The sequence below is a fragment of the Falco biarmicus genome, chromosome 2, assembly GCF_023638135.1.
Source record: "Falco biarmicus isolate bFalBia1 chromosome 2, bFalBia1.pri, whole genome shotgun sequence".
In the NCBI taxonomy this organism is placed as follows: Eukaryota; Metazoa; Chordata; class Aves; order Falconiformes; family Falconidae; genus Falco; species Falco biarmicus.
The window spans coordinates 62,868,315-62,885,366 of record NC_079289.1 but is presented as its reverse complement, the minus strand read 5'-3'; the positions used below and the strand labels follow the sequence as shown (position 1 = coordinate 62,885,366).

The 17,052-nt window shown below is 39.3% G+C and overlaps 1 protein-coding gene across 3 annotated transcripts in view; it reads right to left on the bottom strand.

The window, feature by feature from the left end:
* Positions 1-8,456: 8,456 nt before the first annotated feature.
* MYO16 (myosin XVI) overlaps positions 8,457-17,052 on the bottom strand; it is a 412,228-nt gene continuing 403,632 nt past the window's right edge. For 2 of the 3 annotated variants that reach the window (XM_056328855.1, XM_056328853.1), the window contains one exon: positions 8,457-13,372. In XM_056328855.1, the coding sequence (XP_056184830.1) occupies positions 13,139-13,372 (234 nt within the window). In that variant the 3' untranslated portion in view covers positions 8,457-13,138. The remainder of the gene's footprint in view (positions 13,373-17,052) is intronic. The other variant, XM_056328854.1, reaches the window with a different exon arrangement.

Sequence of the window (17,052 nt, the reverse complement as noted above, 5' to 3'; positions counted from 1 at the left end):
CTTGTAATCACATGGCTGCATTTGAACAAATCTCATTCAAGACTTTCCCTGAAGGGTTTAATTATACAGGTTTGTGCAGAATTACACCCAGTTGTAATCCTGGGATCTGCTAGTGTAGCTGGTGGTTCATTTGAGCATCTATGCTCCTGACCAAGTGTGTTGCACAAAAAAATGTGAAGCAACATTCAAAAGAAAAGCTTAATGAACATAAATGCAAACTGAACCTCTTTAACAACAGCTATATGTACCTTTCTGCAGAACAGCAGAACATAGTTCTGAGCTCTCCCTTCAAGTGGGAAGAAAACATGATCTCAGTTATTTTTATTATGCAACTTAATGTAAATATATTGTTTTCAGTCACAAATGTTTAAAAAAAAATTCAAAAGGAGCTCTTTCCCTGATATCTTTTGATTGAAGGTCTGGGTCAAAGTCTGACATCTGCTACACTGCTATAAATCTAGTGATGATACCTGGATTCCAGTGGAGTAGCTCTGGATTTATACCATCTCCAATGAGAGCTAATTTGGCCTTCTAAATATATAATTGTTCTTAGCGCAAAAAAAATCTATTAATCCTTCACAGTCACTGATTGTGGCATTTTAACAATAACAGCCAGCATGGTTGAGTGTTTTCAGTGCTTGCTGACAGATGGTCATTGTGTTACAAAACAGCCTCCAGTAAATAATGACCATATCCACATGAGAGATGGAAAATAGTTCTCTATTGTACAATCCTTTTTTGCTGCACATAATGAAGTAGAAATGTGTCTTCGACTCCATTTTATACTGACACTGAAAGGCCAAAACTTCCATTTGAATGAAAAGTGATAAGAATATGAAAGCAGAAAGGTTCTAAGTTGCTTTTATTTACTTGTTTGCCTATTTGTTTTAATATAATAAACCAACAGGACTTTGTGGTTAATGTTCTTCTATCCTTATATCATAGTGTACAGTTCCCTTAGGGTGCTAATGGAGCTTCTTTTAAAAGACCACAAATAAACCGAAGGCAAGGATACGATTTAATAGTTACAAGATGACAGGGCTAAAACTCTGCTTTCTCCTAACATGATGAGTTTAAGTGCACGGTGGTCTGTGTGGCTGGGATCTCATTCTAACCACAATGCTTAGGACCGTAACGTCTACTAACAGTTTATTACATTAAAATATAACAGAGCTGTGAATTTACTAATGTTACTAATGTTGGTACAGAAATTATATCTGTTATACTGACAAAGAATCTGAAGCACCAAGTGTGTTCAATAGATGTCTCAAAAATGTTGTTAGTATACTGATGCCTTATTGTACACCAGGGACAGCACAGTAGGCATACTACTACTTAGCTAGGAGGTCAGAGTCAAATGGCGGAAACAAGTTGTCTTGTGTCAGATTATTGACAAATAAAAGGAGTGGTTTTCACAAGCACAGAAACAACTAAGTCACCTTACTGAACACGTGCAGAACTAATTTTTTGAAGAATAAATTGTTGATCAGTAACTGTCTTGATTCCCACTGCAAAAAGTCTCAACGATCCAACTAAGTTGAAGTGAAATGATAAAGCACAACTGCAAAAATGAATACACAGCTCTTCGTTTATATGCTGACTGTTCAGGAGTACAAAAAGTAGCAAAAACTGTTTTCTTGTCATTAAAAAGAGCAGGTAAAGCTAAATACATGGAATGAACAGATCTATCAAATAAAAATAGTTCTGTCAGCTCTCAAAACCAAAGTATTCTTCAAGTAGCAATTTTCAGCCCCAACTTGCACAACCTACAGCAAAAACACTCATGACTTCCACTGAACTTTTATCTGTGCTGAACCTGAACCATGACTCATTTGCATTTCACTACATTTTAATGTTTGATGTCTTAAACTGGATTATTTTACTGACTCTTATTTTGTAATCTGAGGAAAAAGCAAAACTTCTGAAACCACAAACATCTTAATCTACAAAAGTTTTCAGGACACACTTTGCACAAAGTTCACTACTATGGAGGTCAATGATCAGATTGAAATCAGAAACTTCCATGTGTCTGAGTGACCCCCTCCAGCTGCAAGTGCTCTTGGGTTGTAACTTGTGGGTTTTTAATCCCTGTATGTAGTTACATCTGTTTAAATTAGGAATTGTGCTGAACTAGGTTCTGCGATTAGAAGCAAGAGCTGTGCTTTTATTAGAGGCCATAATGAGTTCTCAGGGCTAGTCACTTGACCCTGACAAGCTGTGGGAAAAATTTTCTATGGCGGTTCTCACTTGTTTCTGATAGTGAAGTAGCCTCTTCAAGACCAACTAATCTCAGTAAAGGTGAGAGACATTCTCATACCTATTAAGTAACCGTTTATAATTCAGAAGAACATTTACGAAAGCAGCGGTGTGTCTTTTGTCTTCTAGATATGGGACAACATTCAATGCTTAAACTAAGTGAGCACTTTTGCTACAACTTGTTGGTAGTTTGAAATCCTGTGGGGAAATGAGTGCATGGCTTCATCACCTGCTAGAGAGCTATCACAGCTCACCCTTATCTAGCAATCTCAGAGACCCTGAAAGCTGAATGATTACAGAGGTTTACCTTATCGTATTTTAAAGGCAGTATCTTCGTTTCAAGGCTGCAACAAAATAAAACAGATCTTGTAACAGCAGTATCTGGAGTAAAAAGATGAGTCTTGGCTCTTGGCAGTTTCAAGACCTCTTTCATTGTCATCATGAATTTAAGTATGTCGTTTGTAACTTAGATATATGAAAACAAAGTCTTGCTCCTCTTAAGAAAGGAACGCTGAAAAGGAGAGACAATTTTTTTCCTCCTTTTCAGCTCTCATGGTCTTGTGAAGCTAATTCCTTGTCCAGTGGTACCTTTGATATGTTCTTTGGCTGTACCCAAACACAGCTAAATCTTGCTTTATCTCCTCACAGAACTCACACCCACTTTTTATTTCCTTGTACAAAAAGCAGAGGGGGGCATGGGAAGCATTATTCTGCCAAATAAGAGGTTTCAGATCTATCATGCATGGGTTGTACAGGGAAAAGAGGACATTTCTAGCACCGTGAACACATACAATGGAATAGCATCTGCACACTCTTTGTCAAGGTTGAATTGAGAATCCCAGTGTTCCTATAGGGGATTTATTTGTAGTCACACCTACTAAGGAGCACATATTAAATTTACACACACAGCAAAAGAGACCCGTGTGCACACACACATTCATGAAGTATATCTCCGTGTGAGCCACAATTATGACAATACAATTGTTCTTATGTTGAGTGTCGTGTGCCACAGCTCACCAACTCAGCATATTACACACAGACTCCACCAGTCTACTCAGTTCTAAACATGGTCTTTCAAACCTGCTCTTTCCTGTGCCTTTCTGGAGAGCTGAGTTTGGAAGCCCTGTTGTCTCTTAGACTGCGGGCATGCTTTTCCCCACTGAAGGAGAAATGAGCATTTCTCATTTTCCTACACTATGGGAGAACTTTTGCAGTTTTGTATCATCACTCTGAATGCTGCCCCAGCATTCCTACAGGCTTGTTTGAGCTTGGTGCCATCCTTAATTTTATATATGTTATTCCTGCTCAGCCATCCACTCAGATAACAAATATTTGGAAAAGAAGTGTGCCTCATATGCCTTCTAAGAAGAGATCCTATGTGGAATCTCCCTTTCCTGCCAGTTTGCCAGTGATCACTTCCTAAGAATTTATTTTCAACCATCTATTTATCTATATTGTGAACCAAGGTCGTTGTCTACTATAGCATCCCACAGCCAAACTGATGAAGTATGATTTGGGTAGGTGGGCTTCAAGGTGGGTAAAAAATTGGCTCGATCATTGGGCTCAAAGCGTGTGACAGCACAAAATCCAATTGTCAGCCAAATAGTAGCATTCCTCCAGGATTAATACTGGGGAAAATTCTGCCTTTACTAATGGCTGAAAAATAATTATATTCATGGATAATGGACAGCAAATTCTCTGTATGTGCTGGGATGAAGAGGAGTCACAACTTCAGTGCAGCTCTGAAGTATGGGGCTGATGTTCAGTGGATGCTGGCAGCCTGAAGGAATGGGCCAGCAGAAATTTAACATTGCTCAAAAACAAATTTAAGTTTTACATCCTCACCGGAAAGCCCCAGATCAGGCTGAGGGCTGACTGGATAGGAAGCAGCTTTGCTGAAAGGACATGAGGGTCCATGGGGGTAAGAAGCTGAATATGATTCAACAGCATGTCTCTGTGGCAAAGAAACCAAGTCCCATATTGGCCTCTGTTAACAGAAATGCAGCCACACAGAAGAACTGATCCTCCAGATGTCCTTTCCAACCTACATTTCTCCATGACAGCTTTTATGTTCTCAGCTTGTTTAAAAGATGTGACAGAACACAGAAGAAAACCCCAACCCAGTAGCTGAGGTCTTTTTTAACATTAATAAGGCTTTATATGCTCTCTGCCAGTTCAGTTACCTTATTAAAGAAGAAAATGTGGTGGATGATACATATTGTTTCTGGGAACCCTGTATGAGCTGTTTGTTAATATTCTCATCTTCCAGGTACTTGTTACACATTTTCTCCTAATACTTGAATGGGATAAAACAAAACAAAACAAATAAAATAAAGCTGCCTAGCTTACTAGAAGTCTGGTTTCTCCCCACCCCCACCCCCCACCCCATCCCTGCCCCCAGTGTTTTTTATCTATAGCCTTTATATTCTTCCACATAATCCACAAGTTCTGGATAACAATTGCTAACTCAGTGTAATCCTGGGCAGCTGTTTGTTCAGCTCAAGGGTTCTTTTTGTCCTTGCTTAGGCCTTTACATTTATCTGGGAGCATTTTCAAGAACATTGACCTGGATACATGACTATACTCTTATATAATATAAAAGTCATATAAAAGTCATGCATCATTTCTCTTAAACACAATGTCCCAGTGATTTAGCAGGTAAGGAGCATGGGGATCTGGGAACTTCAGGAAAATTTACTGTACTGGCTCAGAAATTCTTGAACTTTCTGGGCAGGTGGAGTCTCCATTCCCTCCACATCCTCCTGTGTGCAGAGATGTGCCCATTATAATGCAACAGTGGTTCCAGGCTGCTGAGGTCCTGTCAGAGGACCAGCAGAGAGGAAACAGTCTAGGAGGTTCCTGGAGTGTGTAGAAGTTAACCTCCTGACACAGCTGGTGAGGGAGCCAGCTAGGGAAGGCGCCCCGCTGGACCTGCTGTTTGTGAACAGAGAAGAACCGGTGGGTGATGTGATGGTTGGAGGTCATCTTGGGCACAGTGATCATGAAACGATAAAAAGCTTTTCATTCTTGGAGATATAAGGAGGAGTTCAGCTGCTGTGGATTTCCAGGGGGAAGACTTTGGCCTGTTCAGGAGACAGGTTGACAGATTCCCTTGGGGGCCAGTCCTGAAGGACAGCGGGTCCAGGAAAGCTGGACATGCTTCAGGAGGTGCAGGAGCAGGTTGTCCCCATGTCCTGAAAGACGAGCCAGCAGGGAAGAAGACCAGCATGGCTGAACAGAGAGCTTTGGCTGGAACTCAGGAAACAATAGGAAAGCTTATGGCCTGTGGAAGAAGAGACAGGCAACTCAGAAGGGCTACAGGGATGTCGTGAGGTTATACAGGGAGAAAAAGAGAAGGGCCAAAGCACAACTAGAACTTAATCTGACTCCTGCCACAACAGACAATAACAAAGTTTCTATAAATACATCAACAGCTACAGGAGTGCTAAGGAGAACCTCCATCATTTATTGGATGTGGGGGGAAACATAGTGACAAAGGATGAGCAAGAGGCTAATTTATTCAATGCCTTGTTTGCCTCAGTCTTTAATAGTAAAGACCAGTTATTCTTTGGGTACCCAGCCCCCTGAACTGGAAGACAGGGACAGGGAGCAGAATGAAGCTCCCATAATCCAAGAGGAAAGGTTTAGTGACCTGCTACACCACTTGGACAAACACAAGTCTACAGGGATGGATGGGATCCACCTGAGGCTGCTGAGGGAGGTGGTGGCCCCAAGCCTCACTGAGCCACTTTTAATCATTTATCAGCAGTCCTGGCTAACTGGGGATGTTCCAGTTAACTGTGATGCCCATTCATGAGAAGGGCTGGAAGGAAGACTCATGCAACTACAGGCCTGTCCGTCTGACCTTGGTGCTGGTCACCCTGAGCACCATCACATGGCACCTGCAGGATGGTCAAGGGATCAGGCCCAGACAGCATGGGTTTATGATAGGCAGGTCCTGCTTGACTGACCTGATCTCCTTCTGTGACAAGGTGGCCCATGTAGTGGATGAGGCAAAGGCCGTGGATGCTGTTTACCTAGGTATTAGTAAAGCCTTTGAGACGGTTTCTCACAGCATTCTCCTGGAGAAACTGGCTGTTCATGGCTTGGATGAGTGTACTGCTCACTGGGAAAAAAACCTGGCTGGCTGGCTGAGCCCAAAGAGTGGTGATGGAGTGACATCCAGCTGGCGGCTGGTCACAAGTGGTGTTCCACAGGCTCAGTATTAGGACCAGTTCTGTTTAATATCTTTGTCAATGATCTGGATGAGGGGATCTGGACAGGCTGGATCGATGGGCCAAGGCCAACTGTATGAGGTTCAACAAGGCTCAGTGCCAGGTCCTGCACTTAGGTCACAGCAGCCACGCAGCACTACAGGCTTGGGGAGAAGCAGTTGGAAAAGAACCTGGGGGTGCTGGTTGACAGCCAGCTGAAGGTGAGCCAGCAGTGTGCCCAGGTGGTCAAAAGGCCAACAGCATGTTTTTCAAGCTGCATGATGTCTGATGAGGACTCGAGGATTATATAGGATAAAAAATCAAGGCAGAAGAAAGCCTTTGAACTTTAACAGCTACTTTTGGGTTGCTGTCTTGATCTTTGATGATATGGGATCTAGCATGTTACTTACAGTATCTCTAAAGCTCAGGGAGCCCAGAACTCAGCATGGACCCAGAAGATATGCTAAGTTCATATTACAGGCGTGGGAGCTATATCAGTAAATGTTAGACTTGAATAAATACTTTTAGTAATCAGGTTACTAAAATATAATAAAAGAAGATTATTAAAGGAGTTATTTCTATTTAAGGTATTCTTAACTGCACAAACTGATTATGACTAGATTCATAAAATAACGTTTTAGACAAAATCTAGCTTCAGGCTGTCTTCAGAACCATGAGGAATGTCACAACATCTGGAGATTTCCAAAGCACTTCCCCAAACTTACCCATCCACAGACAACCGTTCTCATATCCCAGTTCTCTCACACTTAAACAATAGACATCCCCTTGCCTATCTGATTTGTGAGGCTCAGACCACTCTGTTAGGGAGGACCTGCACTAAAAATAGCTAAGGATGGTTTAATTCAAATGATCCACATGGAGATGTCCTCCTGAAAGAATGTGAAATCAGCTCCCCTAGTTTTTGGAATATTTTCCTGACTGCCAAGTTATACTGTGTTGTGAGAGAGAGGAGCCGTACCTTCATAACTGTTCATTTAATAGCTGTGGTTATTTCATTGCCTCAGCTTTCTAGCCTAGTGGTTTGTTCACATCTGGACCGTGAGAAAGTCACATTCCAATTCCCATTTTCAGAAATATTTAAGTAATTTATATTAAGCAGTAATTAGAAAGAGCCTGGAGCACATTTCTCCCCTTTCTTTGGGAGTGCATGACAGATTCAGCACTTTTCTTTCTCTAATCTAATGAATATTGGGAAACAGGTGGCTACATATCTATGTAGACTGAGAGGGGACTAAAGCCCAAATAAAAAACAGTGGGGGTACAAGCATTAGCTAATAGCTGTCACATGAACATTGCTGTGATGGCAATATACCTGTGCTTGTCAAATTTTCCCTGTTGATGTTTCTAAGAACCTCAGCAGTTCCCTGGCATCTCAAACTAAATATTCATTAGCATGGTCTTTTCAGAGAAGAGTGGATTTATGAAAAAGTATGTCTGTGAAGAGTTGAAATTATGTGTAAATTCAGACAGCATGCAACAAACAATTTCTGCTGGAAAACAAAGGGTGAAACACATTAAAAATATTGAAATATTCTATTTCAATATTTTTAAAGGAAAATGTTTAATTTCAAAAATTAAATCTAAAGGTTATGCCAGATTTCATTTACCCACTTCTTTTTTTCATCATAAAAGTCTCTTTGAAAATTAACCTAAATTGACAGAAAAGGAAATAAGAAATGGCTAAGAGGGGATTTTATTCACATATATGAGAACCAAAGCAAGCTACTTAAGGTTGAAGTAATTACTTCTGGCTAATTCAAGATTTTTTTTTTTGTTTACTGTAATAGATCAAAAATCCTTAAAAAGTCAAATCGTGGCTTGACAACTTGTTTACCTAAGACACTTCACAGAATAATGCGTGATTCAGCCAGATCCAGCATACATCCATGTGGTTGGGGAAAGGGCCAGACCACAGGTGGGAGGACAGACAGTCTTTGCTAATGATCTAGTTCTCACAGCCACAGTATAAGCCAGCACTGGGATTTATTTATTTCTTCTCAAAATGAAAATCCTGAAGGTACAGAGAACAGCGAAACTGGAAGAAAAGCATTTCCTTATACACCCATCTCTTTTGTTCAGATACTGTCAAATAGTTAAGCTCACATGGTGTTTTCCTTTTAAAAACTATATATTTAGAACACAAAGCCATGAAACTTTTAATACCATTCTGGAAAACTGACTTGTACAGAGTTTAATCACATTTATTATTTAACAAGTGAATGGCAAAACTTATTTTAAGTTCCTCAGAGCATTTCAGATATTAGCAGGCTTTATAGAGATAAGAATAACAGGATTACTAGGGAAGTCAATACTATAGAACAGAATTAAAAACTACAATGAATATGGCTATTACTATCACTTTAGAACTATGCTACAATCTATTACTCTTTCTTAGTAAGTTAATTAAATTCTTTGTTCCACACACAAAGGATCTGCAGTATAATAAAGTTATAAACGAAAATAAGTCAACCTTTTAGAAGGAATAGAAAAGGATCACTGGCAAAAAGGCAAATGTAACCCACTTATTCAACAATTATACTATTGTTTTGTAAACAATACAAATTTTTAAAAGGCGTATCACTTCATGTTGTACACAGGTCTTCTGTAAAATATTGGTGAAAGTATTTCTCTGGACATCTAAATTAGTTTTTAAAAGCAAAGTTTTGCTTATATTCTGCAATAGGGATGTAACTACAGCAACTAAAATATTCCAAGTGCTCTTGCAGGAGTAACAAGTAAGGTTTACAAGCTTTAAAAATTTCTCATGCCAGCAGCTGTTGTTTTCTTTTATTGTGGTTTAATACGGTTTCAGAATTCCCTTGGCTTTAAGACCAATGACTTTTTAAAGCGCAAAACATATCTGATTCTTCTTACCTTATACTGAAAGACAGGCTGATTTGTTAGAAGTTTTGTTTGTTTCACATATTACAAATTAAGCAATAAGGCACAATGTGGAGGAGGGATTATCTGATGGTAACCCCAGCTTCCTGAAATTGCTTTATTGCAAATATAAATATATTTTAGATTGTTCATTGGATATTAAGGGCATTAGCATGCTCATAGAGTTTAATCTTTCTCTTTAGAATTTTAAATTCATAAGGCTTTTTTTTTTTGTCTAAGCTTTTTTTTAATGTGCAAGAGAGGACTTCATATACTCAAGGAATACTGTAATTGGCTGGTGCGTACTCCACTGGGGAGATTAATTTACAAGCATTGTACAGTTCTGCTAAAACTACTTTTCAACATTTTAAAATGTCAATAGTATATTTTCCCAGCCCTGTAAACACATTTTGATACAGAATATAAACTTTAATGGTAGTTTTAAGACACCTCTGGGGGTATGGTTATTTAAGCAATAAGACACAGTAGGGTGTGAATTATGGTATAATAATTTCCTACCAACTGCATTGTTAGGCACGAGGCCAAAGGCCAGGGGACCAATGAGCACACTAGGTGTGAATTATGACATCATAAGTCACACTCTGGAGTGTCTTACTGCCATTACAGAAATATTTAAAACATTTTTTTAACACAAATTCTTTATTCGTATAGTACTATATTTTAATGGAATATCCTGAAAAATCTTCCCCAGTAAAAAGTTAGCCATTACATAACTTGGAATTAATAACAAAATCGAAAAAAAGTTCTCATATCTTCTGCTGTTTAGTTTGTTGGATTGCACTGTGGTAACATGCTTGAAGGAAGAGCCCCAGAAAATATATGTCTTAACCAAGTTTGCCAAAAAATAGAACAAAGGCCTTCTACACAGCAGGGAATAATCTGCTTTCTCATTGTCTGGTGAATCAGATTGCCTGAATCAGGCTTGCACTGGCTTCTCCTTTTAAGTGCATTGATGAAGCTGCTAGTAAATCTACATACCTTTTTTCCACACTTGGTTCATACTGCTGTAACAGGGCACAATACAGACTTTGAAAGAGTAGCAAAAAGGTTTGTTAGACCCCATTTGAGCTCCTGCAGCTAAGGCTGATCACGGCTGTAACACAACTTTTAGTAAAGATTGCAAATCGTATAATGTGCATTTGTACTATTTCCCATTGTAAACTCCATTTTAATTACATTTTAATATATTTTAAACTTGACAAATGTATTCTCTCCCCTCTGGATACTCCTGCATTACAAGTGCAGCAATGACAACAGTGTCATCTGGAGATACACAAGCTCACCTCACAAATAACTAGCCTGGTGACTGGTAGCAAGCTCACTGCCGCAGCAGAGATCTTGGCATGATCTAAACTGGCTTCTTAGTCAGTTTTTACAGCTTGCCCTAAACCCTCAGGCTGCTGTGGATTGATTGCGATCAGTCACCAAGCCAGCTAGTGGGCATTAGAGTTAGCAATATGACAGAGCTTAGGAGAGGGCTATTTGCCAGACCCGTCTGAGGAGCAATAAGCCTGAGGGCATGTCTGCATGTCTCAGTGCAGTAAGGTGTTCAGGATTGCTAAGCTAGCTGGGTAGATGGGTAGATGTTGTTATGGCTCTGTGTAGTGATGCTGCGCCGTGTAGGCATAATAATTTGCATCCTGGAAGCAATGTAGTTGCAAGGTCAGACTAATCAGCATCCTTGCATCCAGCTCTGGAGCCATCTCATTTCACTCTCACACAGGGATTTCTCTGTATCCCTGGTTACCTGAGCGAAAAGACAAGAAACTTCAATTCTTCCAGGCAAAGCCTTGCTCTGACATAATTGTTTAGTGGGTGAGAATTGTTTTCTGCATAACCTCACAGTGGTTAGCAGTTCCTCCTGGGTCAAGTAATGCTCTATGGCCACTTACATCAGCTGAAGGTAAGATTCAGAGCCTAGAGTGCCTGCTCCTCCATGAAACAGGAATGGGTAATCTCACAGAGAGGACTTCTGTGAAGTTAACTGGTAAAATTCTGAGCTAACCTGGTGTCTTCCTTTCCTTGCCCACTTGAAATGTTTATTTTAATGTCTAGCAAGAGAAGGTGCTTAATTCTGTCTACAGCTTGATGAGACTCATGGGAACGATTTGAATTTTGCTGCTTCCCTGTAAAAACAAACAAGCATGTGACTGTTTTTTACCATTCATCCTGCTTGAAGCTTCTATCATACATGATGGGAAAAGGTACGTCTCTAAGCAGGTTTTTCTTTGTTTTTGTCATTTTTTTGTTTCTTTTTTTTTTTTCTTTCTCAACAACTTCCAACCAAGGGTGAGCTTGGTTTTTTAAACCTAGCTTACATTTGAAAATATTAGTCCTACATCCCCTTGCAAAACTACAAGTACTTTTTCCTGGATCCCAATAGGAATGGGGCAAACAGCCAAGAAAAGTTTTTCTCAGTGGCTCTGCGTACTCCAAAAACTTCAAATAAGCGGCTCCTGACAAAATACCTGTGTATATATATATAAATTACACTTTTTAGTGGCAAAGCTGTATTTCAAAGACTGCTGAGCAGTAGCTAACAAGTTGCCAGCAGTATGTTTTTCATAAATTAATATTACTCAGAACTCATGTTTGCCAGCTAGAATGCTCCAATTTCTGAAACCATTTTGTTACATGAAAGTTGAGGTATAAATGCATCACTGTACGACCGTAAGGACAAAATCCTTTGATATACCCATCTCCATAAAGCCTTCTGGCTTGTAACAGTAAATCACAGCCCTATTTTCATAACTCATTACCATTATGAATCTTTCCACTGACACCTGACCTTAAGCATAATCAGGTATGAATTTCAAACCATACCTAATCTAAATGAGTGCCTCATTATTTTACATAACCCAGAATGAAAATAAGATTTGAAATGTAACTGCAGAATTCACAGTTTACACATTCAGAAACACAAGTCCACTGAAAAGAAGTCATGCTCTCCAATTTGTGACTGTGAACAACATCAAATCACACCTGTATACAGGAGCTTTGCAAGAATTTCAGGATTGGATTTTAGAAAGGATATTGCCAGTTCTGAAGAAAGAACACAGTGTTGAAACTGTTTGGTATGTTGTTAAAGATAAAATATGAAAGAAAAATGTGAGTACTGAATTTATTACCTGTATTTTGAAGAAAGAACAACAGCACCAATTGCATAAAGTTATAAAACACCAGTAATAAACATGTAAATAATCTTCGGGTTTGCAACACCAATAGAACACAGACATCTACAAAGAAATATATATATGTTTACATGTAATATAATAAAACCATTCATTAGGGAACAAGAAACATCATATTTTTGTACTATATAAAACAGCTGTACAGTGTGCACACAGACTTTCCTGATCTCTCTAAAATGCCTGTCAGCCACTTCTCGCCATCATCATTTGCTTGACATAGTTTCTTCATTGTCCATAGGAGAGCTCCAAGTGACCGTCTCATACTTTTAAACTACTTATAGTGCAGTTTGTCTCCATATATATATACACACACACATATATATACTTACAGATGCACATGTATGTATATGTGTATATATATATATAAAAAGAACAAATGCACACATGTACACGCACACACGACAGATCTAAATAGCTCCTCCATCCTGTGCTCTTGAGCGAGTGCCTGTAAAAAATCCCTGCATGCTTTATGAAGGGAAGAAAACTTGCTGATTGTGCAGATTGAAGTCATTAGACGGTTTCATTCCTAACAGTCTGCAAACACACACATCTGAATCACATGGTGGTATCCCATATGCCTGAAGACAGTCTGTTGCAGGAGGTATCTTCGACCTTCTTCAGCAGCGTTGGCTTCTTACACGGGGGTGGAGGTGGGGCTGTGATTCTTTGCTCCGTGTTGTGCAAGATTTGCTGCCAGTCTTCTCTCTCTTCACACAGCTTTCTCCTCCAATCTAGAAGCTCTTGCAGAGCCACACTCTCATTCTCTGAAAGTCTAAGCTGGTGAATAACCTGTTAGTGAGAAGGAAATAATAAAAAAAATGGATGAAGTAAATTCTCCTGGCAGTGTAAAACTGCAACATCCATGTTGAAACTTCACACAGGATCCTCTGCCCCTTTTGTCATGGATGTAAACCTGTGGGCAGGGCAGATTCAGGTCCTGTTTTCCTATCTCCATTGTAAGGAGCTCAGTGACATTCATAATGATGTGTAAACAATAATGACTTTCAGCAAAAGAACTTTCCCTTGACCTCATGAGAGGTGTTCTACACTGCCAAGCCCCATGAGAGGAGTGAACCAGCTTCTGCTCTCCATCCATAATTTGCAAAGGGCACCACGGAGCATTATAAGCTTACCCACACATTCTAGTAGGACGATGAACAGAAATCCTGCAACTGCTACAGCGTGCCCTGGCTTAGCCATGTTAGATGGTGAGTGGCTGTGAACGCTGCCATTCTAACATTTACAATTAAAGAAATAAATAGATGTGTGTGGGTAAGCACTCAAGTCCTACCCTTGCTGAGGGAAAGCTGCTGTCATATGTACTACAGCTGAAAGAAAACAGATCAAAGAACCCTGTTAATAATTTGAAATTCCAAAAGGGTTAAACTGTGTGCTTAGCTCACTGACCCCTCTACGCATTTACCATTCTTTACACTGAAAATAAAGAAAATGAATTATTCAGAATTGCCTTATTTCAGTCTCATGTCTAAAAGTCATAGAAGCGAAGTTTATGAAACAGATGCTAAAAATGAAACAAATGGAAAAAACTCCCCTATATCAACAAAAGGTATATGAACACAGTCCTCTGAAAAACACAAAATGCACTGCCTATAGTTATAAGTAGTCCATGTTTCGAGCACCTTGGTCTTAAAACTGTTGTCATATAATATTTTTATACTCACAAAATACTCCTTTATACAGAGCAAATAGCAGCTGCAGAGGTAGGAGGGTTTTGCCCCTAAATGTAAATACCCAAACAGTCAGAACCAGAAATCACAGCCAGAACCAGGTAGTCACAGATAGGTGTTATCATTAGAACCAGGGGCTGGCCCTTGCCTTGCCCCAGAGAATACATTAACAACTTAAAATGTAGTTTCAGTTGGCCTGAAACTATCTCTAGATCTATCTTGAAGTAGCCAAACAGTTCGGTAATAGATCCATTAACCACTTAGAAGAAACTGTTCCCTCCCATTTTATTTTTCTGTTCCTATGATTGTCTACTTTTTTCAAGTCAGTTTGAAGCCCCTGTGACAAGTCCACGAAGCTATGAAGTCCATCTTACCAACCTTTAAGACCTACTCAGCACCTATGCAGCACAGCAGCACCTAGAGGAGGTACTGAGAGCTATTCACTTGCGGGTGTTCTGTAGCAGAGGAGGACTATCTAAGGGATATGAACCAAACCCAACACAACAGCTAATGGCCCATGGCCCTTACCCTGGTACCTTCCTTCTTAAGGACTCCACCAGGGGCACCTATAAGAGGTACCTATCACATTCTGAAAATGCTCATACTTCACACAACGGGCTCATGTGAGAAGTATGGCTATTCTTGTCAATGTTGCATTTATAAACCTTATCTTAATGAGGGATGGCTGCATATTAGTTACCATGAAAAAGGAATTGATGTGCAGTGCCCTTAAATGCTCATGAGACACTACGCATGTGGTCGGTTCCAGTTGCAAGGCGGGCTGAGCAACATGAAGGGCATTTTTGTCACTGATGAGCAATGAGGGTCCCTGGGGTAGAAGACTGCTATTGCCTGTGGCTCCTGATGTTCCTTCGTGGAACAGCAGGTACCTGGTCATGGAAGCTGACACAGGTTCTACATTGCTGCTTCAAATGTGTCCTGTGCAAGTCAAACCTTTCACACGTGCTGTCAGGGAAGGAATGGGCCCTTACATGGAGGTGCCTGAAGATCAATGGGGAATCTGCTTAACTTCTGGTTGGTTGAAATTTCAAAAAGAAACGCATTAACCATGTCTTAATAACATTTATTAATGCATGTCTTAATAAAAGGTATTATAATGTTGAGTACAATTGTAAATTCTGCATTTTTAAGAAAAAAGAAGAAAAATGGAAAGTGTTTGAAAGACTTCATTAAAGTGTATTTTGGTGCCATCCCAATTGCATAACACTATGAAATCAAAAACCTCTTTGCTTTTATGTTTACACAAAATGTAACAGGGCATCTCAGAGACTCAAAGGAAAATTAAATTTTCCACAGATATTGTTAGAGGGGTATCAGAGATTTCTTGTGTACCAAAACACATTAGCTTTTTTTTTTTCCTTTCTTTTTTTTTTCCTCTCCAGTGTGAGTAGGAAAGATTAGATGACAAATAAAAACTTTGTAATTAGAAACAATTTATCAAGAAAGACAGGAGAGGTAGTTTTATCTTATAGAACAGATGTATAGTTTGGGACTTACTCTGGCCAATTTCTATAGATTTCCATGGCTTTAAATTGTGGGCATAACCCAGTTTACAAAACAGGCAGACTAGAATCCAATCTTCCCAATTTAGAAACTTTATTTGCATCTAAATTTTAGGCATTTCATGAACCTGTATTAGGCGTGCTTCTCAGAGAGGTGTTAGAACATACAAAAAGCAAGCTACGTTACATTGCTGTCGCAAGAGTTTCATACGAGTTTCAGAGTTCAATAATGAAAGACGTGCCTGAATACTGGTAGGTAAGTATACTTATAAGAAAATAGATATTTTGAAACGCTGTGTTGTTGGATGTGCTCAAATGACAAAAGTTCGATAGCATGACTAATGAAGTATGGAGGAATTTTTGATTTTGAAAGATGGACAAAGTATTTGAATAGAGACAGTGCCACTGCTATTCTAAGAAACATAAAGGCACACAGGTGCAGGGTGAAAAGCGAATACATTTTGCCTGGGCAAGGCAATTGACAAATGCATCCTATTTATAGCTTATAGGCACTGAAGAAGCTTTATTATCCTGACCCTGCTTATGTAAGCTGTAAATGAATGTTGGGTCAGCAGTTTCACTATAGAGCTCATTTTCCAGTATACAGTGGACAAATGTTGGTGCAGTCCACAAATCAGTGTACATCTTTGACTGTATTTTTTTAAAAAGGATGGAAAAAGTTATAAAATCTTTACTTATTATGAGATTGATCTGGTAAGTAAGCCAGGAAAAGTTTATATTTGAACTTTGATGAAGGACGTGATAGAAATGCAGTGGAAATGAAATGGAGGAAAACACACAAGAAATGTCAGGGCTTTAAACGAATCAATGAATGTAATTAGATCTATTGGGATAACATGCTATCTTTTCTGTTTTCCATTCATGATTAGACCTGTGACAAGCTAAAGATTTGTTATACATATAATAATTTTACATGAAGCAGAATGTAAAACAGCAAGCTATGTTTCTTCATTACAGCTCCATATCCCAAACACGTATTTCGTGAAGACTACTGATCTCTTCAATGAACAATGAAAAAACAACTTCAACCATTAAAAGGTAGAGATGATACCAACTGTAAACCAGGATTTTCCTACTCAAATTCAATGGTCACTCAGACATGGGCAACATAGCATTTGGGCTAGACCCACAAAAACATATAGCATTTGAATACATAGCATTTAACAGCCCTGCCATCTGGTGGAAACACCATCCCTGTGTTTGGTATCTGGAGTCCTTACTGAACAAAAAAGAAAAG